The 23,681-nt window shown below is 26.0% G+C and overlaps 7 protein-coding genes across 16 annotated transcripts; 4 read left to right on the forward strand and 3 right to left on the reverse strand.

Moving 5' to 3' along the window:
• Nucleotides 1-277: 277 nt before the first annotated feature.
• On the reverse strand, nt 278-7,425 carry LOC122538351 (long-chain-fatty-acid--CoA ligase ACSBG2-like). 3 transcript variants are annotated; one of them, XM_043672344.1, is made up of 14 exons: nt 7,276-7,394; nt 6,082-6,145; nt 3,615-3,670; nt 3,456-3,507; nt 3,176-3,374; nt 2,966-3,100; nt 2,679-2,874; nt 2,508-2,609; nt 2,256-2,402; nt 1,695-2,170; nt 1,208-1,422; nt 961-1,112; nt 758-883; nt 278-668 (listed from the first exon to the last, which is right to left on the reverse strand). In XM_043672344.1, exons 3-14 carry the CDS (start codon nt 3,663-3,665, stop codon nt 474-476), a joined length of 2,046 nt encoding a protein of 681 aa, XP_043528279.1. In that variant the 5' UTR covers nt 3,666-3,670; nt 6,082-6,145; nt 7,276-7,394; the 3' UTR covers nt 278-473. The 3 variants fall into 3 exon arrangements, with proteins under 3 accessions (XP_043528279.1, XP_043528278.1, XP_043528280.1); XM_043672343.1 differs by lacking the exon at nt 6,082-6,145 and having other exon boundaries at nt 7,276-7,425; XM_043672345.1 differs by lacking the exons at nt 3,456-3,507; nt 6,082-6,145; nt 7,276-7,394.
• Nucleotides 7,426-8,077: 652 nt separating this feature from the next.
• LOC122538344 lies at nt 8,078-8,599 on the forward strand. Its single transcript, XM_043672333.1, has one exon. The coding sequence runs from the start codon at nt 8,244-8,246 to the stop codon at nt 8,475-8,477; it is 234 nt and encodes a 77-aa protein (XP_043528268.1). The 5' UTR covers nt 8,078-8,243; the 3' UTR covers nt 8,478-8,599.
• A 91-nt stretch (nt 8,600-8,690) lies between these two features.
• Nucleotides 8,691-9,640, forward strand: LOC122538342 (protein TIPIN homolog). The gene has a single exon (XM_043672327.1). The coding sequence runs from the start codon at nt 8,691-8,693 to the stop codon at nt 9,582-9,584; it is 894 nt and encodes a 297-aa protein (XP_043528262.1). The 3' UTR covers nt 9,585-9,640.
• Nucleotides 9,641-9,756: 116 nt separating this feature from the next.
• LOC122538343 (U6 snRNA-associated Sm-like protein LSm6) lies at nt 9,757-10,311 on the reverse strand. Of its 5 annotated transcripts, none has more exons than XM_043672330.1 (3): nt 10,227-10,311; nt 9,987-10,077; nt 9,757-9,928 (listed from the first exon to the last, which is right to left on the reverse strand). In XM_043672330.1, the coding sequence occupies exons 2-3, from the start codon at nt 10,075-10,077 to the stop codon at nt 9,780-9,782; spliced, it is 240 nt and encodes a 79-aa protein (XP_043528265.1). In that variant the 5' UTR covers nt 10,227-10,311; the 3' UTR covers nt 9,757-9,779. The 5 variants fall into 5 exon arrangements, with proteins under 5 accessions (XP_043528265.1, XP_043528263.1, XP_043528264.1 ...); XM_043672328.1 differs by having other exon boundaries at nt 9,987-10,085; nt 10,190-10,273; XM_043672329.1 differs by lacking the exon at nt 10,227-10,311 and adding an exon at nt 10,151-10,208.
• Nucleotides 10,312-10,814: 503 nt separating this feature from the next.
• Nucleotides 10,815-14,778, forward strand: LOC122538341 (lysophosphatidylserine lipase ABHD12). Of its 4 annotated transcripts, none has more exons than XM_043672323.1 (10): nt 10,815-11,131; nt 11,544-11,845; nt 12,823-12,941; nt 13,017-13,122; nt 13,181-13,380; nt 13,494-13,629; nt 13,706-13,823; nt 13,904-14,065; nt 14,136-14,263; nt 14,340-14,778. In XM_043672323.1, the coding sequence occupies exons 2-10, from the start codon at nt 11,775-11,777 to the stop codon at nt 14,377-14,379; spliced, it is 1,080 nt and encodes a 359-aa protein (XP_043528258.1). In that variant the 5' UTR covers nt 10,815-11,131; nt 11,544-11,774; the 3' UTR covers nt 14,380-14,778. The 4 variants fall into 4 exon arrangements, with proteins under 4 accessions (XP_043528258.1, XP_043528257.1, XP_043528260.1 ...); XM_043672322.1 differs by having other exon boundaries at nt 10,816-11,131; nt 11,763-11,845; XM_043672325.1 differs by lacking the exon at nt 11,544-11,845 and having other exon boundaries at nt 10,817-11,131.
• Nucleotides 14,779-15,442: 664 nt separating this feature from the next.
• Nucleotides 15,443-19,715, forward strand: LOC122538345. Its single transcript, XM_043672334.1, has 12 exons — nt 15,443-15,549; nt 15,718-16,016; nt 16,093-16,194; nt 16,270-16,400; nt 16,477-16,567; nt 16,648-16,761; nt 16,868-17,066; nt 17,142-17,277; nt 17,388-17,608; nt 17,680-17,945; nt 18,013-18,186; nt 18,266-19,715. The coding sequence occupies exons 2-12, from the start codon at nt 15,773-15,775 to the stop codon at nt 18,649-18,651; spliced, it is 2,064 nt and encodes a 687-aa protein (XP_043528269.1). The 5' UTR covers nt 15,443-15,549; nt 15,718-15,772; the 3' UTR covers nt 18,652-19,715.
• LOC122538347 (mitochondrial import inner membrane translocase subunit TIM50-C-like) lies at nt 18,731-20,819 on the reverse strand. Its single transcript, XM_043672335.1, has 8 exons — nt 20,616-20,819; nt 20,003-20,343; nt 19,808-19,927; nt 19,588-19,695; nt 19,376-19,507; nt 19,186-19,309; nt 19,007-19,110; nt 18,731-18,941 (listed from the first exon to the last, which is right to left on the reverse strand). Exons 1-8 carry the CDS (start codon nt 20,755-20,757, stop codon nt 18,843-18,845), a joined length of 1,170 nt encoding a protein of 389 aa, XP_043528270.1. The 5' UTR covers nt 20,758-20,819; the 3' UTR covers nt 18,731-18,842.
• Nucleotides 20,820-23,681: the final 2,862 nt, after the last annotated feature.

Raw genomic sequence — 23,681 nt, forward strand, 5'->3', positions numbered from 1 at the left:
TACAATTAGAGTAAATTTTATTGTCAAAGATAAACGTATTAATATCTATTATAACAAATTTTGTACCAAAAAGATATATAAAAGTTTTGTTATAATATACTATAATACGTATGCCAGATTTTTAGTATTAACATTAAATATTTCCAAATACATAATGTGTTATATATTCAGTCAGAATATCACATATATTCAAAAATAATTTGTACATACATACTTTCTTTCTTAAATTGTAATAAGAGAATAAAGTATTTTTTAAAATTTTTAGAATTAAATTTTCTTTAAAATATTTACTAATTAAGATCAATTTAAAGAACAATTTTATATATAAATATTATAATATTCTTGATTATGTAATTTCATAATTTAAATATGGAAGCACTTTATGCAGGTATGTCAGTAGTTACCACTAAGTTATTTAAAAATATGTTTTGTTTTTCCTTCTTTTAAGTTATAAATAGGATTTCTGTATATATTTATTTATACATATCTTCTATCAAATTTTCATATTTCTTATGAACAACATTTCTTTTAAGTTTAAGTGTTGGTCCAAGCTCTCCAGTGGCTACTGAAAAATCCTTTGGTAAAATTTTGAATTTTTGTATTTTTTGTGCATTACTTATTGCTTTATTATTATATCTTTTAATTGCTTTATCAATTTCTTCATATACCTAAAAAAATATGAAGTTTATGGGCAATATTCAATTAAAATTTATTTAATGTTTACTAAAGCTGTTGGTACGTATATTAATAAACTTACAAGAGAATCATGTGTTTTTAAGACATCAGAAACTGTTTTTGATGTACTTCCAATAGATTGTAACCATTTTAAAATATTTACAGTGAAATCATCTGTTGGTTCACCAGTTTCATTATTGATTTTAGTCTAAAGTACATACAAAAATTATATATAGTTAAAAAGAATTAATGTAAATATTATTATATTTAAAAATATCACATTACCTTTAAAGTAACTAATATTGTAAGATATTTTCGTTTATCTCCAATTAATATAGCATTGCTTAATGCGGGCAGTTCAGCTAATATTAACTGTTCTATATGAACTGGTGGTATATTTTCGCCACCAGCAGTAATAATTAATTCTTTTATTCTTCCTGTATTCAATACAAAAATATCATTTTATACTTATATTATTTTAAGAATAAGGTTTAAGAAACGAAATAAAAATTGTATTTCAAAACAGATTTACCTGTAATATATACATATCCATCTGAATCAATCTTTCCTATATCGCCACTGTGTAACCATGCTTCTGCATCTAACGCTTCCGCTGTTTTTTCAGGTAGATTTAAATATCCCATAAATACATGTCTTCCATAGATACAAATTTCTCCTTCGCCATTACTATCTGGATTATTCACTTTTGTCTTAAATCCATGACATGTTTGACCAATACTACCTAATCTGAATATTAAATAAATTAGAAAAACTTAATGTAATAGATTATCGAAATTTAGTTGTGTATACAGAATGGTCATCATGATTATCAAACATTCAAAAATATTGAAAATAATAAAAAAATCAAATTTTTAATTTTAAAAAGTTAATTATACACATAAACAAATTAAATTAAAAAAGAAATTGATTTAAAAAGAGTTTTCAGAATTATTCAACTTCTATTTGAAATATTTGAAATTTCAATTTAACATCCTGTATAATAGTAATTAAATATTTACCTGAATTCATCAGGTAAAGATACAGTATGCCCTCCACCACATTCAGACATTCCAAATACATCCAATATGATAATGTCTATACTTAAGAAATATTCTTTGATTTCGTTATTTAAGGGGGCAGCTGCAGTAATGCAATAAGTACATCTATCTAAACCAAGTGCTGTCTTTATTTTGTTTAAGATTAGCCACTTAGCAAATATATAGCCCCAGTGCTTGTAGTTGTTACCATTCATTTTGTTCATATTGTAATAAAGTCCGTGTGATTTTGCCCAAGAAGCAATCCATGTTTTAATAAATCCATTATTACTTGCAATTTCTTTCATTTTATCATAAATCTTTTCCCATACTCTTGGTACACCTATAAATATAGTAGGTCGTACTACAAGCATAGTATTAATTAAAGTGCCTTTAAGAGCATCTTTATCCGCGAAATACAACGTAGCAGCTACAAGAATCATGCAATATATATCAATTACCTAGAATTATTAAGAAAAATATATAATTATAACATATATAACTACAATACAAAATTTTGAATAAAGTTTCAAATAAAAAATTTACCTGTGCTGCAACGTGAGATAAAGGTAAGTAAGAAATTAAAGAGTGACTGGCCTCTTTCATTTTAAACATTTTAGTCATAGCTTGAGCATTTTGTATAAGATTGTCATGACTTAACATCACAGCCTTTGGATTTCCAACTGTACCTGACTGTGATTAAAAGACACTATAATTGTTTTTGTAATATTTTTTTTAAATGTAAGAATTAGAAAATTTTTTATTAAAATATTCTTACACAAAATTAACTTTTCCTACCGTGAAAACTAAAGTACAGCATTGATTCACCGCAATTCTTTTTAGAACTTCGTTTAATTTGTCATCAGATTCTGCTTCTCCAATTTTTATTAAATCATTCCACTGTAAAATGAAAATTATTATCAAATATGACTTGATAATGCATTTTATATCATAGACAAAATAACTTACACTCAAAACATCTTTTTGGTTCGGTGTGCCATCGTATTGAATAATCGCTTTTAAGTGGGGAAGATTGTGTCTTATTTGTAATATTTTTTCCAATTGTTTTGAATCTTCAACAACTACTATATTTGCTCTGCTGAGTTCAAGACAATATTGACATGCCTCTGGATTATTGGTAGTATATATTCCGACAGCCAATCCTCTAAGTAAATTATAAATTACATTATTTAGTGTAAAATATTGAAATTAAATATTATAATTTTTCTACAAAAATTGTAGATATAGATATTTACCCTGCATATATAGCACCAAGATCTGAAAAGAACCATTCTGGACTATTGAATCCTAGAATGCAGACCCCATGAAATCGTTCTAAACCCAATTTTAAAAAACCCTTAGCTACAATTCTAACTTGGTTTTCATACTCGCTAAAAATGCAACAAAATAAATAATCTATATATATATGTAAATATATTTTGTTATTTTTTCTGTAAAACGCTTACCTGAATGTATATGTTTTTCTACGACCTGTTTTATCAGGTCTTGCTACTAGAGCAATATGATTAGGATATTTCTTAGCCATACGTGACAATAATCCAGGAACTGATATGGGTTTAAGATTATCGTTACTTAATTGTATTCGTACACATTCATCCATTTTCGTAGTTGTGAAACTATCGGCCGCCAAAATTTGATCAGGTCCTATAGAGATAAAATAAATATACAAAATATAATAATAGTAGTTTTTTCAAATTTTTTAATGCAGAAATCATAACTGCTCACCATCAAGATCAGTTTCACTATTTGCATAATAAGAAACATTATTAGTTACGTCCTGTAATATTTAAAATACCAATTATTTTTCTTTTCTTTGTGTGTAATAATGGTATTGTAAATAAATCTTTTCAATTTGTGACGTGATCATTTTTTTTATTGTCTTACCTTACTATTCGTAAACCTATTTACTGATCCATTTGTCTGTATCGTAGTCATACTGTCTGAAATGTTATAAATGTTGCAGGTATTAGAATGAATTTGAAAATGTCGTTTGCCTTATAATACGTACTGTATTAATAGGTGCTTTACAAATGAATAAATGCATACATTATACGTATTATTATAAATGAATAAAATATAAATCGAACGTGATAATTATATACAATTAAATGACTGATACTATAATACTGATACTATATATTGTAACATAATATTTTACAAATTTATAAGTAATAAAAATTCAAGATTCAAATGTAAAAAGTATTGAGAAGCAGATCAAGATAATAAAATTTTGTAAAGTACTCTACATGAGAGTTTGGCAAAATGTGCAGAATAATGATTTATAACAATCGTAACAATATAATTTCAAAAAAAGAAATAGCCATTTTTGCAGATTAAATGTGCAAATAATTTATTTTTTATTAAGAAAGTTCAAATAGAAACGGTAGGTTAATTTATATAACTTATAACTGCACGATGTGAATACAAATGAAATAATTGTACGTACAATTTAGTTTTATTAATAAGTTTTTATTAATAAAACTACAACAATAAGTTTTTATTAATAGTCACCTATATAGTAATCTAAATTTTCAAAATATATCATCGAGGCTTTTTTTAAAATAGTATTCTCATTTGATCAAAATTTTTTTCAAATTGAATGTAATATTTTAGTCTATTTCATATTTAGTCTTTCCTTTTTTTTCGGTTTTTTTGAAACGAGACATTGAAAAACATGAGGCAACGTGAACAAAGTACACTTGTCAGATAGATAACTCGTCATATCACGCAAGTTGATGAGTAGTACTTTTTAAACGTTGATTTTTTGATGTTCGTATAATTGGATTGTGTACATGAATATTTATAAATATTATAGAATTAATTAGAATAATATTAACTCAAATATTAAGTAAATTTATATAATACTTATATAAATCTTTTGCATAGATATTAATTACAAAGTTATTAAAATTTTAACAAATGCCCTTAAAAAGTAGAATAACCATCTTGGATGGAATTTTACTGGCTTGCTAGAATTACAAAAGTACTATTTGAACTACCAAAAATCAATAACAGAACCTCGTACTACCTTTCGGCGACATATTTAACTCTGCTACGATTTTGAATTTCTATACATCAATCTCGTTTTTTAAACAAACAACGGAATTTTTAATGTTTTAAGAAAAGCTTCATAGTTAAATTGAAACAAAAGTAATAATAACAATTCTTCTAAAATTCCTGTTAAATTTTGGAAATTTTTTTAATGTCGGAGAATACAGTTGTAAATAAATGATCCAAGAGACGAGCAAGATTGAATATAGAATAATTTATTAAAATATCATTTTTATTTCTTTTCAAAATATTAATAAAATACCAATATACATAATAATATAATTATTGGAATGTTTTTCATCCTTTAGCTATTATTTTTGTTGAGATAAGGAAAAAAGAGAATTTTAATTTTCAACGTCATGAATAAAATTGATGAAAAATGAGATAAACATTATTCGCATCAATGTACCAGATTATTTCAATATAAGAACGTAAAATAATACAAAAATGTAAAACTTAAAATAGACGCAAAATGTGAAACTCATCAAGCAATGAATTTCTGTAATTAGATGATAAAGAACATGAAATTTTTTTTTCAGATTATGTAATAGCAAATGACATTTTGCTTTTAACATATAATTACTAAATTGGAACTTTGATACTTAATTAACTTCAAAAGGAAATAACAAGTATATGTGAAATACTTCCTAATACGAAGTTTAAAAAGAAAGAATTAAAGAAATAATATTTCAAACCTCACTTGATATTTATTATGCATTGTCCTTTTGAGATATATAATTAATTACAATATAAATTTGAAAAATATTTTTATCTTTATCATTTATTTCTCGTTTAAAATTTAAAATAAAAACTTTCCATTTTTTTTTCATTTTTAATTTGATTTTAATTTTGTATGAAATATACTTATAAATTTAAAAAAAATATTACATTATTGTTACATAATCGAATTGTTTCATAATATAAAATGTTATACTTATCTATTTTATTAAATATTCATTAATCACATACAATAAATACAAATTTGTCACTGAAATTTACAAATAAGTAAGTAAGATGTACGAAAAAATTATTAATAGTTATGAATATTTTTGATAGAGATGATGATTTTAAAATTTATGATTTTAAGATTTTTCCTATTCCGATTTTCTTTCTCGGTATTCTTGAGAATGGTACCGTTAATCGTCAGTATAGTACGATTCATTCGAAGACAAGAAAGTAGATCTATGAGCTCGAGTTTGCTTTATGAAATTATATAAGAAATATAACTTTTGATAATAGATTATTTAACTTAATTTGATAAATTAATGATATGTACAAAATTCTTGTAAATATGAAATACTTTTATCTGTGTAGTATAAATAGCTTTGAGTTAGCTTGAAGTTTATCTACGTTTCAGAGATTTGCTATAGTATAAATTCTTATTTTATATCTAATTTTAAAAGATCGGTAAACATTGTTCATATTGTTATATAATTTGTTAAGCAAGTAAAATAACATAAAATAATTAGCAAATTTAAATAATTAAATTTTTATTCGTTTGAAAACAAACTATTAAAAGCAGTTTTATTCATTTAATATAACTTTTTATATTTACATATTTTATAACTATTTGTTTAGCAAATCATTGGTTTAATTAATAATAAATCATTATTCTTTATCTTAATAATTAATTGTATATTATTGCGATAAAAAATATTGCAAGGAAATTGTTTATTTATTTATTTATTAAGTATCTATGAGCAAATGCTCTATGTTACGTAGAAGAAGCAAACAAAATATAGCATCACATTCGATTATGTTCAATGATAACTACTTCATCCTTTACCCCGCATATGATTTAATATAAATGTTAATGATGATTTGATAGATGCAATTAACAAATTTTCTTAATAACGCATAATTAACAATAAGATTTGTGATTCCTCTATCATACGATTTAATTAATACGTAAATTTTTTAGTCAATGTAATATATCTTTTTTTATTTTTTTTTTAATTAATTATTTATATACAGATTGTATTAGTTCATTTATATGTTTTAAAATTTATAATATTTGTAATATTGAAAATAATTAAATATTCATTGGAAAGTGAGAAACAAACTTACAATCCGTTACTGCTGATCACGCCACATTGGAATCTATTATATGTGTGTACGTGTGTGTGTATACGTATGTAGTATTTGGAATCAGTAGAAATCATAAAAAAGTACTTATAGATGCAATATGTGTTCTGTTATAGTATAAATAATAAAATATAATTGTTAAATTTATTTGTTGCACAGTGAATTAAATTAATTATTTATATCTACAAGTACCCAGATTAATTATAGTATTAATTACAATTTTTATTACAATATTTTAATAATATTTAATTATAATTACATATATATACTTAATTATAATAATAACTATAATATTTATAATATTTATTATAAGATAAATTTAATAAAATTTATATATTATAAAATGAATATGATATTGCGTAAATGAATATATAGCCTGTTTGTAAATATTTCGGTTTAAAACACCTACCTGGTTTGCTTTTGAATGACAATTTTATAAGATCACGACTGTACAATTTACAATTCGATTTATTTCTTCTTTGATAACTCCGTACAGTACGAAAGTTCTAAAGATACTGAGGAAACTCTGCCGCGTTAATCTACAGTCAACTTGCAATGTTTTTCATGTAGTAGCATTGTATGTCGAACCGATAATTACAATTCTTTTACTATGTAGCAAATATTTGAATTTAATGTACATATATATATATATAAAGAAATTGTATTTACAGTTCTTATTTGTACTTTATATATATATTTTGCGAAATATTATATATTTTAAGAAACGAATAAATAAATCTTTATTTTTGTGCATATATATGTATGCATGTATTTATGTGTGTGTGTGTTTGCACTTGAGCATAGTATGTGTGTAATTCATTTAAAAAGATAAGAAGACATTGGATTTTAAATATTTTAAATATTTGAATTTTAAATATTTTTTGCTATTTCTGACGAATAAAAATATTTTATTTTTTTCTATTTTAAATATTTTAATTTTATTACATAACAATTTGTGTGATTGTTTCTAAATTCCAAATATATTTGATACATTAAAACATAGAGATTTTATGTTTAAACATGACGATTTAACAATTTCTATTATCAATTATCTTATCAATAAAACGCGTTGATTTTAGATTTATTGAACAAATTGATACAGGAGTACAACAATTAAACTAATTTAAAAAAAATACAAACATTTAAAAACTAATCATACTCAAATGAACTGTTTAAAATGATAATATGTAAGCGCGTATAAAATTCTTTAAGTTATCTACATGCGCAGAAGATAGTATATGCATACATACGTATAATACAGGTTAAAAGATTTTGTTGCACGGAAGATTATTATTACTGACCATATAATATTATTGCCAACAAAATCAAAATTGTATATTAACTGTGAATCGTGGTACTTTGATCAAACAGTATAAAATGCCAGGAACACCGATAAAGGAAGAAACCGATACATGGCAAAAACTGCAAATAACGGAACGTCCTCCGGTAGCAAATTTGCCCGTTGTGCGGGAAATAACGCAGACTGATAGATTAAATAAGAAATTATTAGTATCCCTTTTAGAAAGAATGAATAAATCGAGTGATGAATTCGATAAATTTATGGATAAGGGAAATACTAGTTGTGATTCTCAAGATGATAGTGAATTTTAAGTAAAATGTAAATATGTGCGTTGCAAAACATAACCTATCACAAACCGGTTGGAGTTGTACAATTACTAAGGAATGAATATTGTTTGACAGAAAAAGAAATAAAAGATTTCTTGTATTTCTGAGATTAATTGTATTGAAAGACTTTTTAAGTTTTAAAACATTAAATAAAAAATTATTTCGTATACAAAGAAGTGGGGGTACAACTTGTTGAATATGACGACATTGTCGAATACCTCTGATTACGATGAGGATGAACATGATATAGTAACTGAATATGAAAATCAAGAGTCTGATGGAGATCAAAATAATAAGAAAAATTCAGACTCAGAAAATGATCAAAATAAAGAAGAAAATATTGTAAAAAGAATTGATCCATCAACATCATCTAAGAAACATATAATAAGAAATCCTTTACCTAAATTAAATACAGAACGTTTAAAGGGCCCTAAAGGAATTCACACTATTGAAAAGTATTTTGAAGGCTTTAAGTTTCATGGGCAAGGATATGAAAAGTTAGATTTAGATCGAATTATGAAAAGATTGGAACATTGGGGGCACAGATTATTTCCAAAATTGGACTTTGATGATTTTCTTGAGAGATTAGAGAAATTGGGCACTAAAAAGGATCTTCAAGTGTTCATAAAGAAATATAGACAAGATATGATTAATGAAGATGCTGATATTATTCATCAAGATAATATAGATGCAGAAGAAAATGAAGAACAAGATGAACCTATTGATGAATTTGACTTATTGATTGCAGAACAAATAGAGAAGCAAAAACAAGTTATGCAACAATCAACAATTAATGCATCTATTACTAATAATGAAACATTTGATAAATTATTATTACAGTCTAATACTATAAATTCTCAATCTACAACTAATACTTCTGGTTCTTCGCAATTAAGTGATGAAGTAAAAGAGCGTATAGAGAGAAATAGACAGCAAGCTATTCAAAGAAGACTAGCAAGACTTAAAGAAATACAAGAAGATGCTAAAAGAAAGAAACTTGGAGAAGAATCAAAAAACAATAAAACTTTATGTTTGGAAAATAAAGAATTTGAAAATAATTCACAAGAAATAGATAAGAGTCATCAAACTTAGAATAAAACTATTATAATAAAATTTGTAAAAATATCAAAAAAATTTTATAATAAAGTATTAATATAGTAATTAAGAAAAATAAATATGTCAAATAAATGATTTATTATGAAAAATCTTAACATACACAAATATTATTTAAACGTTTTTGTAAGGTAGAATAAATAAAATTTGATATAAATTATATATTTATTTTACTTAAGTTCTACGTTTCTGCGTACTGATATATAAGACATTATTACCACGAATAAATGCATCACCATATTTATCTTTCAATTGACCATTTACATATTCTTCTGTTTGTTCAAGAGCTATATTCATATAACCATCAAGACAAGCTAAAACACCTGTAAAATGAGAATAATTTTGTAATTATCGTTTATATTGCAGCGCAATATATATTACCTCTATAATCTACCCCACTATTTAGCTTCACGACAACAGGACGTCCATGTATTTGCTGAATAAATTGTGATAATGCTTCCTTGCGACTCATCTGTAAATTATATTACTTTTAAAAAAACAAAAATAAGGTTAGAATCAACCTTTCCGAAATAATATATTAATACTTTGTTACTGTTATATGTAGTTTTTTGTATATTTGAAATATTTTATTTGTAGATTATATTTGAAACACTATTTTACAATTATCACGATTTTTCTTTTACAATTTTATAATTCAATACTATTTTATTGCGCTATCGAAGTCATGTAAAATGTAAATGATCAACGATTACTGTTAACTAGCAAAAATAATAGTTTTAGAGATAATTCATAAATAAATGTATCTGTAATAAAAATTTGAAAAATATAAAAATATTGTAATAAAATTTTCTGAACGTACATATTTTTATTTATTTCATGTACTATAATAATTCTATTTATTATAAAATGAATTAACCAATCAAATTCTTAATAACAGTCATAAACTATGTACATATATCTTTATAAAATAATGTCACAAAATTTCTTTTTTAATCATTGGAACATACTTAATATAAAAATAATCGTTATCAGTATTAAAAATGTAATAAAAAATGTAAGCGTTATTATTGTTTGGTTAATTTCATTTTGTAATAAGACGTTATTTTATTTAAAGAAACAAGTTTTATATAATTTCCGAATGTTTCACAAAATTATAATTCTTTTTGTTCAATTTTTTTAATTCTCAAGTAAATATTGATTTATAGTTGTTATAATTTTCTTGATAGTTTTGCATAATCAATGTGATATAGAGAGAATTCGATTTTTTTTTAGCTGTGTATATATTCTTACGAAATTATTTTCTGTTCCCATTATTAAATGTGAAAGTGCATGAAAATAAAGAGTCGGAAAAAATTTTCTATTTAACTGTAGTTTGAAATAAGCAATTATTTAATATTTATTCTTTTCTATATGTATAATGTGTTATGGTTTATGTATTTAAATTATAATTAAAGTGTAATTGTATAAATTGGTGTTCTATCCTTTACATCTAGAAATACAGTGTGCTGTAAATTTTGTTAATTTACAATGGTATATTGGCTACCAAAGAAACGTTTTAAAAAGAGGTATTATTTCTGTTTCTAAGGCTTTATCTTTTACTTCCAGATTTATTGCACAATTGGATAAACTTGTTTATGTTAATCTTTCAACACACATATTAATCTAATGAACATTTTAAAATAATAAAATTGTTATTAAGTGTAATTATTTCCATTATTTACAAAATTTTTGAATTTTTAAGATTCTAATTTGTTTATTAAATATATTTTTTTCATATAAAATTATATCATTTCCTTTTTTATTGTGAATAATTATATTATTCTTACAAAAAATTGCCATATGTGTAATATCTGAATTTTTATCTTAATCCGAATATTATTTTAAAGTATAATTTTCAGATTAATTTTAAATGTATCAATTTCACTTTATTGAATTATGTAAGTTAATGGTTTCATAATGTAATGTATCTTGAAATAGATAAGAAGCTTAATCTGCATTACTAAGTCTAACATTGGGAAATATCAAGAAATTTTAATCTTTAAATTACAAATTTACTACAAAATATAATTATATTGATGAAATCATGGATATAGTTACACTTTAGCAGATATAAAAAATGGTTTTCATTATATCATTAATACGCATACAAAAGAATTATATTAATGGGGAAATTAAAAATTACCTTATGTTTGATAGCTACTAACAAATATGCAGACAACTTATCTACTATTAGCAGCAATGTTACCTTTCATCGTTTTTGATATTTGGTATACAGGAATGTAAGTTACTCTGTTATAACCATGATGTAATTATATATTCTTTTTTTAAAAACTTGTCTTACAGTTAAGGAATATTTATTAAAGAATGTGCAACTTCTGAAACAAAGAAGATATTTCATCCTATATTTATTCAATATATTTCTTTTTAATGTAAAATAATGTAATATTTTTAAACTCCCTGTAGAATAATTATTTCTTCAGAATATCACAATAATATTTTCTGTATTAGAATAAAAGTAATGTTATTCTAATATATTTTAACAACTTTATGGTAATTAAAATTTGTGATGCATGATACATATATATCCCCTTTAGTTTGATACAAAATGTATAAATTTGTTCAAATGTATAAATAAATATTTTTTATCTTAACTTTTTTATTATAGTATTGAAGATATATCACAAAAGTATTAAAATGTTGGAAACTATAATAAACATTTAAAAATAAGAGATAAATTTTTTAAATATTTATACAACTTCTGAATTGTACTTGATTTGATAAATTTTCAAATTACAACTATTAAATAATGTGCAATAATTATTGTTTAAATTGTAAAAATGTACCTCAAACTTCTATACAATTAACAAGGTATAATTATATTATATTATATTCTTATGTTTTATTGATGATTTAAAAAAATCATTGTATTTTTATTTATATATTAGTATTTGCAATTAGTGCAACTTTTTTAAAAATTTGCAAATCATAATTGATAAAAAATAAAAACTAGATAAATATAATAATAGTAATATATATAAATAATGTTATTTTATTATTTTTATAAATAAAGTATTGTTATAATGAATAAATAAATAAATAAATAAATAAATAAATAAATAAATAAATATATATATATCTATTAATATCTTTCATATTGTATGAAAATATCTTTTCATGATGTAGTTATTTGTTTATAAAACTTGTAGTTATTTGTTTATAAAATATTAAAGAACATATATATATGTATATATTACAGATATTTGTTTTGGATGATAAAGGTATCAATAATTACATATCTTATTATATTTGGGCTTTTGCCTATTATATTTCACTACTCCTACACCATACAAAAGAAGATTCTTTTTTTAAATTTTGGTGAGTAAATTGCTTTTAAATAAATTTAAACATTCTTTTTATTGGATTTTATGTTTAAACATGATATATTTTTAGTGCAATGGCCACTTAATGTAGATTTTTCAAAACCAGAGTCAGTTGGAATGAAAGGAACAAGAAATTTTTATTTAAAAACTGATCAACAAGTAAAAATAGGGCTATGGTTGGTAATTTATAAATAAGTATACAATTTATTTAAACTAAATAAAATATACTTTCAGGCAAATATTACCTCAGTCTTTATTAAATGATTCAACTATTATAACTGATGATGATTATGAGGCTGTGTTAAAAAATACTAAACAACCAATTTTCCTTTATATGCATGGTAATAGTGGTAATAGAGCAAGTAACCATCGTTTAGAATTATATAAACTTTTCCAGAATTTAGATTATCATGTTGTATGTTTTGATTATAGAGGTAAGAAAAATATTTTATAGTTGTACGAAACTAAACGCAATCTAATGAAAAATAATAATGAAAAGAAATGACTATTTAAATATTTGTGACTTTAATTTTCTCTCTATATATAGGCTATGGTGATAGTGAAGAAGCAGAACTGTCTGAAATGGGTGTAGTTAATGATAGTAAATCTGTACTTGAATGGTTGTTAAAAATAGCAAATGGCACAGCCCCTGTTTTTGTATGGGGACATTCGTTAGGAACTGGGTATAAATTCTATAGTTATTTGAAGTAACAAAATTAATGTTAAAATTGAAATTTATAGGCCATTGTTATATTACAGAGTTTCTGTTCATGTATTGGCATTATTAGCAACAGAAAAAATTCAGCCTGCAGGCTTATTTTTGGAATCACCATTTAACAATATAGCAGACGAATTAAGTGAACATCCTTTAGCACAGGTACTTTGTATAAAAAATATTTTACATATTGCACTTAAAAGATGTTTTCAATATTTTTGAAACTAAAAATTTGTTTTTAGATATTTAAACATTTACCATGGTTTCATTGGGTAATTGTTGAACCATTTTATAATAATTATCTTCGTTTTGAATCTGACAAACATATAAAAAAGATTCAGTGTCCTATTATGATATTGCATGCAAAAGATGATAATATTATTCCATTTGCACTGGGTGAAAAGGTATAGATATAGTTTTGTATATAGTTCTATAAAAATTTTGAATATTAATATATTTAATCCTTTTTCCTAGTTGTTTGAAGCAGCAATAAATTATCATGGAAATAATACAAATCAGATTCAGATGACAAGAATTGATGCATCACATGGTCTTGGACACAAATACATATGTCGTTATAAAGACTTACCTAATATAATTAAGTGAGTATTGATTTTAAGTTATCAGACTAAAATATTATAAAATTCATTGAGAATTTTTATTACTTCTTTTTTTCAGATCATTTGTATATGAAGCACACAAAAATCAAACTGATTAAATTATATATCAAAATTTCAGCATATATATATATATATATATATATATCTTCACATAAACATTTTTTACATTAAATATTAGTAGATAATTAATATAAATAATATTTTTCATGCTTTAATTCTTATAATATATAATATTTTAGTGAAATGTGTAAAATTTATTTATTGTACAATTGCATTTTTTTTTTAATCAAATAATTTTCACTTATTGTTTATGTCCTGTATAGTACAAAGTCTATTAAACTCTAAATGCATTCATGATATAAATAAAGAAAATTTGTACTTCTTATACATGGGAAGATATAATGATATCAAAGTTAATGCTGTGATAGTTATTCAAATATCATCAATATAATATTATTGTCTTATATTTTTCAGTTAATATAATATTTATAAATCAATGAGTGTTTAATTTATATTATGTTACCTTTTATTTAATAATATTATATGTATATAATTTTATGATATATATAATTAAATGTTTTAATTTAATTTTATATATTTAATTTAATTTTTTATATTAATTCCGTAAATGGAACTTCTGTATCAATATATCTTATGTTCTCTACATAAATAAAAAATAAAGAAAAATGACAAAATATAATAATAAGAATTGTATTTTCATTGTAAATATCTTTTTATTGAAATAATTTGTATTTTACGTTCAATAAAAATTATATATGTATAAATTTCGGTAAATATTTAGTAAAAATATTTATATTTTATATATAAAAAAATTATATTTGCTTTTGTATAGCTTACAATACCGTTTTACACAATTTTTTTTATTTGAACCTCACTTTTTTAAATTATAAAATAATAATAAAAGAATATACCGAGTGTAAAAAAAAAATGTGTGAAAAGAGATAAATCGTTATAAAAAAACATAAATTTGAATTTGTAAGTTAAAATTATATATAATTTTTTAATAAAGCCGTACCGATTTAGAATTATAAAATTATTTTTGTAATTAACTTTTTAGAATGTAGAGTGCGTTAAGATATATTTTCTTATAAATAAGTATATAATGTGCTTCAATGTAATTCATATTCTATGACAGTTTTGAACACGTGCATGATTGAATCGTGTCCTTTTGTAAATATATTTGTTGATGTTGTTAATGTTGATTAAAGTTCATCATTATTAATAATATTAAAGTTATATACAAAATGGTAATAAGAACTAAAAATATTCTGTTTTTTATACGCATTATAAGATAAAATAATTATTTTCATAGCGTAATATCGTAGGATTTACTTTGATTAACTTGCGTATAATAATTTTCACTATAAGTATTTTACGTTGGAAAAGGAATAATAATGAAATAATTTTTATAACAGAATTAGTTAACTATTGGTATAAATTTTATATCGTATATTAAAAAAGATAAGTAAAATGGAGGAGCAGAGTATTTTAACATCAAAGTCATATCAACGTGCTAAAACAAACTTGAAAGATAAATTAAAATCAATATTTTTGGATCATTATCCGCATCATTTAATACCTGGATATAATTTACACAGCAATTTTTCTATGGATGATTCTGATTTAGAAAATGTCATAGAACAATATCAAGAATATCCTTATCATTGTGATTTACCAAAACCTTTATTGCCACCTGCTAAAGTACCTAGAAATGGTAAGTCTATGTGCAGTGTGTTAATTAAATTACAATACAAGTGTATATATACATATTTATATATATATATATATAGTGTTGAATGAAGAAGATCCAGCATTAGAATTAGTGACTCTTAAGAATTATTTGAACAGTGATAAAGAAAGAATGAAGGATTATTATTTAAAACACAAGAAAGGTAAATTTAAAAATAAGTGTTAAATTTTATAAAATAAGTTTGTATATATGTGTTTGTTTAATAATGTTTTTATAGAGCTAAAATTGATACACAAGAAGGATGTAAAGTGGAATCGCACCAAAAATATGATTATTGCTAAAGTGCCTAAATATGTAGCAGACATAGCACAAATCATTGATAAAGACCCAGATCCTTACTTTGAGGGAGTAAGATAAATTGACAGAAATATAAAATTGAAAATACTGTGTAAATGAAATTTAAATTTATGTAAATTCTTGTTAGGTTTATAATTGGTATTATACTGGTGGATCTGTAGACTGTGTACAGTTACACAATAAAAATAGTTTACTTTTTCCATTTATGGGAGAATTAGGTATATAATATAAAATCATTTTTTTACTTTTTTATAATTTAACAATATTATATATTTTTGTTGTAACATAACATTTTTAGTATGTACTCCTATTGATAATATAGAAGAATTCTTATGGAAACCACAGTTTGAAAAGGCTGCAAAATGTGAACTTAATGATTCATTATATGAATTGAAACATACTATTGATACATGTAAGTATACAACAGTTATTTCCTTAAACTGATAAAAAGATATAGTGTTGATAAATTTGGAATTTTTTTCGTGTTAAAAGTTAATATTTGATTTAATCTTTTTTAGCTATAGTTTTAGGTAGATATAAACAACATTGTAATTTTTATAGATTATCTGAACATGATAATAAATTTAATCTTACTGAAATACATACACAAACATCAAAAATACCTTACATTGGTGCAGATTTAAATTCTATTAATACAAATCAGTATTGTTTGGTAAATGTTGAAAGATATGTAACACTGTGGGATATAGTTAAAATGTAAATATAATCTAATTGTATATTTGCTCTCTGTGCGTCTGTGTAAGAAATTTAAGTCTATCTTTGATTTTGCAGAAAACCAATAAGTTGTAATACCATAATGCAAAGTACTGTATTAGATGATTCATGGAGCAGTATAAAATTTCAATCTACAGATCCTAATGTTCTTTCATTTGTAGATAGATGTTGTCTTCATTATCTTGACATTCGGGTAAGAATTAAAATATTGCTATTAATTACTTTAATATTGTTATTTCGTACATATTGTGGAAAGAATCTTTTATTTGTAAGTTAAAAATGAATATCTGTAACATATTACAGATTCCATTTAATCAACCAGTATTAACAATGTGTCCAAAACCTTATTTGGAAAAATGTGAACATCTTTCAATAGATACTGCTAGTAGAAATAATTTTTGTAGATATATAGGAACTTACCATAGTATTTTAATGTGTGATAATCGTTCACCACGGCAATGCGTTCAACAGAAATGGACTCATCAATTTAAAAGTCCACCACTTATGAGTTCTGTAATAAATAGGTAAGAAAATGTGAAAATATAGTTGTAAATGAATTGTATATATATAAAACTAAATAACCGATTATTTCTAGAGAAGATAAAGAATTTGTTGTTTTATCTAGCCAAATTGCTAGTGAAACTACAATTATTGTAAATACCTGGACAAATAGTGAAATTTCATATTCATACAATTTTCCATATAGTCCTCCTCATATTAAAGAAACATTAAACGAGTCTCAAATGCAAGGAATGTGCTTAAATCCATATTTGAGAGATAGATTTGACCTATCTAATACTGGTTCTTTTCTTATAAAAGATGATGCCCAAAATATATTTTTATTTCTTCAAAATTCTATCGGTGTGTAATTCGTTGCTTTCTATAGTGTATTTTATGAATTAAAGAAAATTTCAAATATATTTTTTAGGTGACATATACTATCAATGTTTAACGCATGATACTGCATTAGATAAATATTCACCTATCAATGGAAAATCATTCCATATATTGAATGCTTGGCAAAATGCGATACCTATGGAAGCAGATGCTATAGTACCTCTTGCAATGTCTAGCAAGTCAAATATGCAATATTCTCTTGAAAGTAAGTAAATTGATAACTTATTTTTTTTCAAAAAACTAAATTATTTTACTTGATTACTATACACACATTAATTTGGTAGATTTTACAAATAAAAAGTTACGATTAAAATATAATGAGCATAATTCAGACTGTTTCGAACCGAGCTGGAAGCAATCTCTCGAAAAACTGAATACTTATACGGACATATTAGCTCCTGAACTTTTAGCTGTATGGGATATGTGTGAAGAAGTTCCACTATCTTCAACAACAGCACCTCATCAGAAAGTTTTAAACTGGTTAGAATCTGCAGATACAAAAACATTAAGTTTATCACAAGAAGATATAGAGAATACATCAACACCAGTTAACACGCAAGAACTGGTAAGTGTATCTCAACAAATGGATGTAATTTATTTGGACGACAGTAATGTATTTCAAGATCTTTTACCAAAAGTAAAAAAAGTACGAAAAAGACAAAAAGTGTAAAGTATTTTCTAAAAATATTTATTTATGTGATTACAATATATAGAGATTATTTTTTATAATAAAATAATAAAACAAAATATTTCGATATATTAATTACTTATTTATTTATAGCAAAAATTATACAATAACAGTTACATAAAGTGAACGAATTAGTTAATGATAGATTTTTGTATTTTACAATATTAAATTTTCTAATGATTTAGCGATCCCAGAAAAGATGGTTTCCATTTTGATGTAAGCACTTTACTACTTTCTTGCTGTGCTTTATTTTCCTCCTCTTCTATTTGCATCTAAACAAATTTTATCATAAGTATTATAGATTTATTATAAAGATATATATCAACGTAATACTTACCAAGAATTTTCGTTGATTTTCTCTAAAAACTTGTAATGGATTTTCAAATTGTCTGTAATAATTAAGAACTTCTCGTACATCTTCCACATTTGTCGCTAATATAGCTAAAAAAATAAGAAATACAATAAATAATTATAAGTACAAAACATAATTAATTAAGATTGTGAAAAGCAACATACTTTTAAGGAATGCAGCTAAATCATATAGCGTTGTATCATCGTCATTACCAGTCCATTGCGGTAGTCGTAAAGTGTTTTCGGGATGAAATTTTGTGTTCTCTGAATTCCAGTCGACTACTATAACCTAATGATAAACAATATATATTATAAAGAAATTATTTTCCGTAAAAAATATGAATTTAACACTTACTTTACTAAGATCACGATTAAGAGCATTTAAATCCTTAACGTGGTGGCCATCTACAAAACGTGTTGTATCTCTTACTAGTCTGTACATGATATATCCATTAGGATCCAAAATATCCAAGATAGGAAAAACAGTCTGAAGGTATTATATTACATAAATAATGTATTGAAATGATAAGTAAGATTGATAATAATTTAGTGCTAATTGTTGTTTACCATTCCTTGTTCTGCCGTATATACTACAATTTCAAATTGTGGTGGAGCTATAGCTTCTAGAAATTGGTCCACCCCGGGTCTCTTTTTAAACCTCCAACCAGTTTCATACTAAATATTCAATTAGAAATTTATCAGAAACATATTAAATGTGTTTGATATAATGTATAATATATTAAATATATTAAAAATGTAGAAAAAAATTAAAAAATATGTAACTTACTGTCCAATCAGGATGTACTAGAACATCTGTCAATTCTAATATCAAAGTGTAGGGTGGTTGAATGTACGGATATTTAAGTGGATCTGGAAGTAGTTTAGTTCTGCTAGGTTCTTGTACCATCTAAAAATACAATTGAAAAGTAAAACAAATAAAAACTAAAATTAGTTATCTAAATTTACATTGTGCTTTTGTTACCTTAGTGTAATAGTTAAGTTCTCTTTTGAGCATTTTATATATTCTCTCATAAAATGGTAAATTTGAGAATTCATCTTCGATAACATTTCCTTGTTCATCATATTTGGTTCTTGTTAAATTATATATTACATAAGACAGTCCAACAGTCGTGAATACTCCTAAGAATGCAAAACTATATTTAAGCACTCTTTGTGATTGTTCACGTTTTTCTTTTTCCTCTGCTTCTTCTTTTGCTTCTTCATTTAACTTTTTATTGTCTAATCCATCTTGTGTTAGAGATTGTACAGTTCCTCCAGGTGACTGAATATTTGTTAAACTACCGGTTATTTTTGGTCTATGTGCTGTAAAAGTATATAATTGAAAGTTATTTATTTATATTGTTGTGCGGCGTGGAAAATTTAAAAAAATGATGAAATCGTATTATTTACGTAGTAAATAATATATATATTATCAGGAATGTATGAAATAATAACATATTATTTGAATAAAATATCAAATAAAAAGAATAAAGATGTCTTCCATTCATATATGTATTATTTAAAGAATTTCATAACGAACATGCAGGTTGTGCGTGTTTCAGCTTTATAAGGTTATACGTTTTATATTTACTTACCTTCAGTGTTATAATAATGATTTTGCGCCGTTTGAATAACTGATATTCGAGCGATCGGTAGACGAAGTGCTGAGTATACAACTGTTGTATTTGCATTGTATATTTTATATAAGTGTCGTATACTTTTTGTCGCAAATGCCATTACTTTAAACAAACCATGAGCTTTCTGGCAGATGTATGCAAAGAGCTCGTGTTCGTATTTTCTATGTTAAACTCAATGGATATTTCAGAGATCTAGTTTTCCGGCATACCTTAAGGCAGTTTACAAGGAGTTAAAGATCACCAATATTCAAAAATTAATGTTATAAATAATTATAATCATATTTCTCTATTGAAATATGATAAACATTTCAATTACTAAACTTTCAATTGTATAAAAGAAACTTTTTGAGAAAGATAGAGAAAGAAAGTAAGAGTTGTTGAGAAACTTTTTACACATTTATGTAGTATTAAATTCAAATTTTAGTTGAAATAAATATTGAATTGTTAAGATTGGAAACTTTATCTTTTTTTTTCTTCTTCTAATATTTTAGTAGTTGAAGTTGAAGTTAACATTTGCAGAAGTAGAGTTATTAAACATCTATGTTTAAGTCATTCGATTGTATGAGATTAATTGCTATGAAACTTTTTATATTATTTTAATTATTTGGAAACGCGATTTCACATTACACTAGGCAACAATTGTTTAATTGTCTGAAACAGAGGCATCTCTCAACGTGGATGCAGCAGCTGAAGCCTTTTCCGGTTTAATCAAGTTCAGGAAGTTTGCTAGCGGGTGGTAGTTGTCGGGTCAGTATATGCATTCTATACTAGCCAGGGGAATTTTGTGGACATCGCGCGGTCAACCACTCTAATATTAATAGCTCGGGTATGAAATTTGCTTAATCATGACTAACGGGATGACCCAATGGAATGACAATAATTTGTCAGCGTTCACTCGCCGCGTCAATCTCGAATAATGATCGCCAACGAAATTAGGACCATTGTGAAACGATGTATTATCAATAAAAAATAATTAATTACCGCGTTTTCCGTTTGTTGTACTCGTTAAGGTAAACGTGCGACAGTAAAATTACACAAAGACCCTCTTAACGATGTCTACCTTTTTTCTTGCTCTTGGAACGCGTAACGTTCATGTAAAAAAGGGTCGAAGGGAAGCGAATTTATCGTTGAATTTTTCCCGGATTTCCCAGGATAACGCTTAAATTTTTGTCCCCGCAATATATAAACCGTACACGCGGGATGAACCCGTCTGCTGTTTGTGTCAGCTGCTGTTAGGACCGTAATGAGAGGTGCCATAACGTTAACGGCCGAACACATACATTCGAGCAATTACGTCGCTCCAACTAATTTCTGTCCCTGGGCAAACTTGAGGAATTTCATACGCTACGAATAGAGGTGCGCGCTACGAGTGCAAGGGATTGCAAACGGGACGTGGGGTTACCGAGGAGGAGGCGGAGGAGGTTACTGCTGACCATTTCGTCGAATCTCCCCGCGTTTTCACCGCTTCTATATACGCGTGGGTCGCATGCTCCCTGTATGCACGCGTGAGAAGCGTACAAACACAAAAGCGGCGCACCCTTTAGCGAGCCGGGGTTACGAATGCAGCCGAGAGGGTTGTTTGTCAAGAGAATTTTCAGCGGTGAACACGTTGGCCAACGAGTATTACGGGTTGGATTAATTCCTAACAAAAATATGTGAAATATTTTCACGGTGTAGACACGAGCAAGCCACGCACACCAACGGTCCTTCGTACCGCTACAAAAAAAATCTGCGTGAACATATGCACCGTTTGCTGCATGGTTTCTGTTTTCCTTTCGGATTGCGCGTCAAGATTTTCACAACAAATTGCTTTCGGACAAAAAATCTATCGCTCTCTCGCTCTTTGCGTCTCTTGTTCTTTACTCTCATTCGACTTTAGACTTTGTGAAATTTCCACTTGCGTTCTACTTTTGCGAATTGATTTCCCTACCGTATGATCATCGGTAATTTAGGAGCAGATATAGATTATGATAGATATCGTCGTGTTAAAGTGAAATTTGCAAAATGCAGAAACCGGTTCATCGGGGCACTGTACATCAGGAAGTACAAAGCATTCCATTTGAATCAAATATGCGCTTTGCGTAACTGCATCAATGAGTACCTATATATACGTGCTTCTAGAACTAATCAAGGATCATTTAATTATTGCATTTTGTTCTATTCCATCGATATGATACGAGATAGCATCTATAAATAATAAAACGAGATCAAATAATTAGTTAGGATGATCGAATGTTCCGTTGAACAATGGATAGTTAATAGTTCGATGTTAATCCACGTACGCTCGTATCTATAATCTATCATGGGTAATATTTGATTCTTTTCTGGGCCGATTATTCGTGCCTGGTGTGCCTGACGCGAGAGCAGAATTGCCAGATTAACGCTTCTTAAACGCTTGGGATCTATAAATGTCCCTGCCGGTAGCATGTAAATGGAAGAAAGCGTCATTCCAGGCGATACTCGTGTCTCGTGCATTCGAACTCGGTGCTATTTGCACGCGCTTCTATATCGTCTCTCGTCGAAAGATTTTCGAACGAATTCCTTCCCGGAATAGTGGAGTCATTCAAGTTCCTTGGCGACGTTCTATTCACGAGTCCCTGGGCTACCGTCCCTTCTCTTCTCTCCCGTCGATTCATTCCTTTGATCGGGTGAATCGACAACGATTTACCTTTCGAAGTGGTCGAATTCCTCGACCGAGAACGGTAGATCGCGACGCGAAATTTACAATGTAAATCGACGCGCGAATTCCCCTCTAATCTTTTTCTTGTATCAGTTCCTAATCTCCCTTAAGCGTCGATCGTAATTGGCCATCGTAAGTTTCCAGGTACACAGACGTCTAAGTACGAATTATATGCATCGAGAAACAGCCACGAACGTCAAGAATGGAATGGGGGCGAAAGGATGGCGTAGAGATCCGAGGGTTGCGAGCGACCAGCCGCGAAAGGGAGCATTTGGCGTAATCGATGTATCGCGTGCCGCAGTACCTGCGGAACGATAATTCCATTACGCGAGAGAACAAACGTA

The sequence above is a fragment of the Frieseomelitta varia genome, unplaced genomic scaffold (genome assembly GCF_011392965.1).
Source record: "Frieseomelitta varia isolate USP_RPSP 00005682 unplaced genomic scaffold, Fvar_1.2 scaffold_985, whole genome shotgun sequence".
Classification (NCBI taxonomy): Eukaryota; Metazoa; Arthropoda; class Insecta; order Hymenoptera; family Apidae; genus Frieseomelitta; species Frieseomelitta varia.

What these genes read in the sequence shown, in the direction of transcription:
- LOC122538351 (XM_043672343.1), bottom strand. Translation starts at nt 3,665, where the DNA reads ATGACTACGATACAGACAAATGGATCAGTAAATAGGTTTACGAATAGT. An exon ending in TATCTCACGTTGCAGCACAG is followed by an intron (nt 2,171 to 2,255) that starts GTAAATTTTTTA and finishes TAATAATTCTAG; the next exon opens with GTAATTGATATATATTGCAT. An exon ending in CAATATTAGTTACTTTAAAG is followed by an intron (nt 884 to 960) that starts GTAATGTGATAT and finishes TATGTACTTTAG; the next exon opens with ACTAAAATCAATAATGAAAC.
- LOC122538344 (XM_043672333.1), top strand. Translation starts at nt 8,244, where the DNA reads ATGCCAGGAACACCGATAAAGGAAGAAACCGATACATGGCAAAAACTG.
- LOC122538341 (XM_043672323.1), top strand. Translation starts at nt 11,775, where the DNA reads ATGCAGACAACTTATCTACTATTAGCAGCAATGTTACCTTTCATCGTT. An exon ending in GATTCTTTTTTTAAATTTTG is followed by an intron (nt 12,942 to 13,016) that starts GTGAGTAAATTG and finishes ATATATTTTTAG; the next exon opens with TGCAATGGCCACTTAATGTA. An exon ending in GTGAACATCCTTTAGCACAG is followed by an intron (nt 13,824 to 13,903) that starts GTACTTTGTATA and finishes ATTTGTTTTTAG; the next exon opens with ATATTTAAACATTTACCATG.
- LOC122538345 (XM_043672334.1), top strand. Translation starts at nt 15,773, where the DNA reads ATGGAGGAGCAGAGTATTTTAACATCAAAGTCATATCAACGTGCTAAA. An exon ending in TTATTTAAAACACAAGAAAG is followed by an intron (nt 16,195 to 16,269) that starts GTAAATTTAAAA and finishes ATGTTTTTATAG; the next exon opens with AGCTAAAATTGATACACAAG. An exon ending in GAAACATACTATTGATACAT is followed by an intron (nt 16,762 to 16,867) that starts GTAAGTATACAA and finishes AATCTTTTTTAG; the next exon opens with CTATAGTTTTAGGTAGATAT.
- LOC122538342 (XM_043672327.1), top strand. Translation starts at nt 8,691, where the DNA reads ATGACGACATTGTCGAATACCTCTGATTACGATGAGGATGAACATGAT.
- LOC122538347 (XM_043672335.1), bottom strand. Translation starts at nt 20,757, where the DNA reads ATGGCATTTGCGACAAAAAGTATACGACACTTATATAAAATATACAAT. An exon ending in TTAATCGTGATCTTAGTAAA is followed by an intron (nt 19,310 to 19,375) that starts GTAAGTGTTAAA and finishes GTTTATCATTAG; the next exon opens with GTTATAGTAGTCGACTGGAA. An exon ending in TTTAGCTGCATTCCTTAAAA is followed by an intron (nt 19,111 to 19,185) that starts GTATGTTGCTTT and finishes TTATTTTTTTAG; the next exon opens with CTATATTAGCGACAAATGTG.
- LOC122538343 (XM_043672330.1), bottom strand. Translation starts at nt 10,077, where the DNA reads ATGAGTCGCAAGGAAGCATTATCACAATTTATTCAGCAAATACATGGA. An exon ending in TAGTGGGGTAGATTATAGAG is followed by an intron (nt 9,929 to 9,986) that starts GTAATATATATT and finishes CTCATTTTACAG; the next exon opens with GTGTTTTAGCTTGTCTTGAT.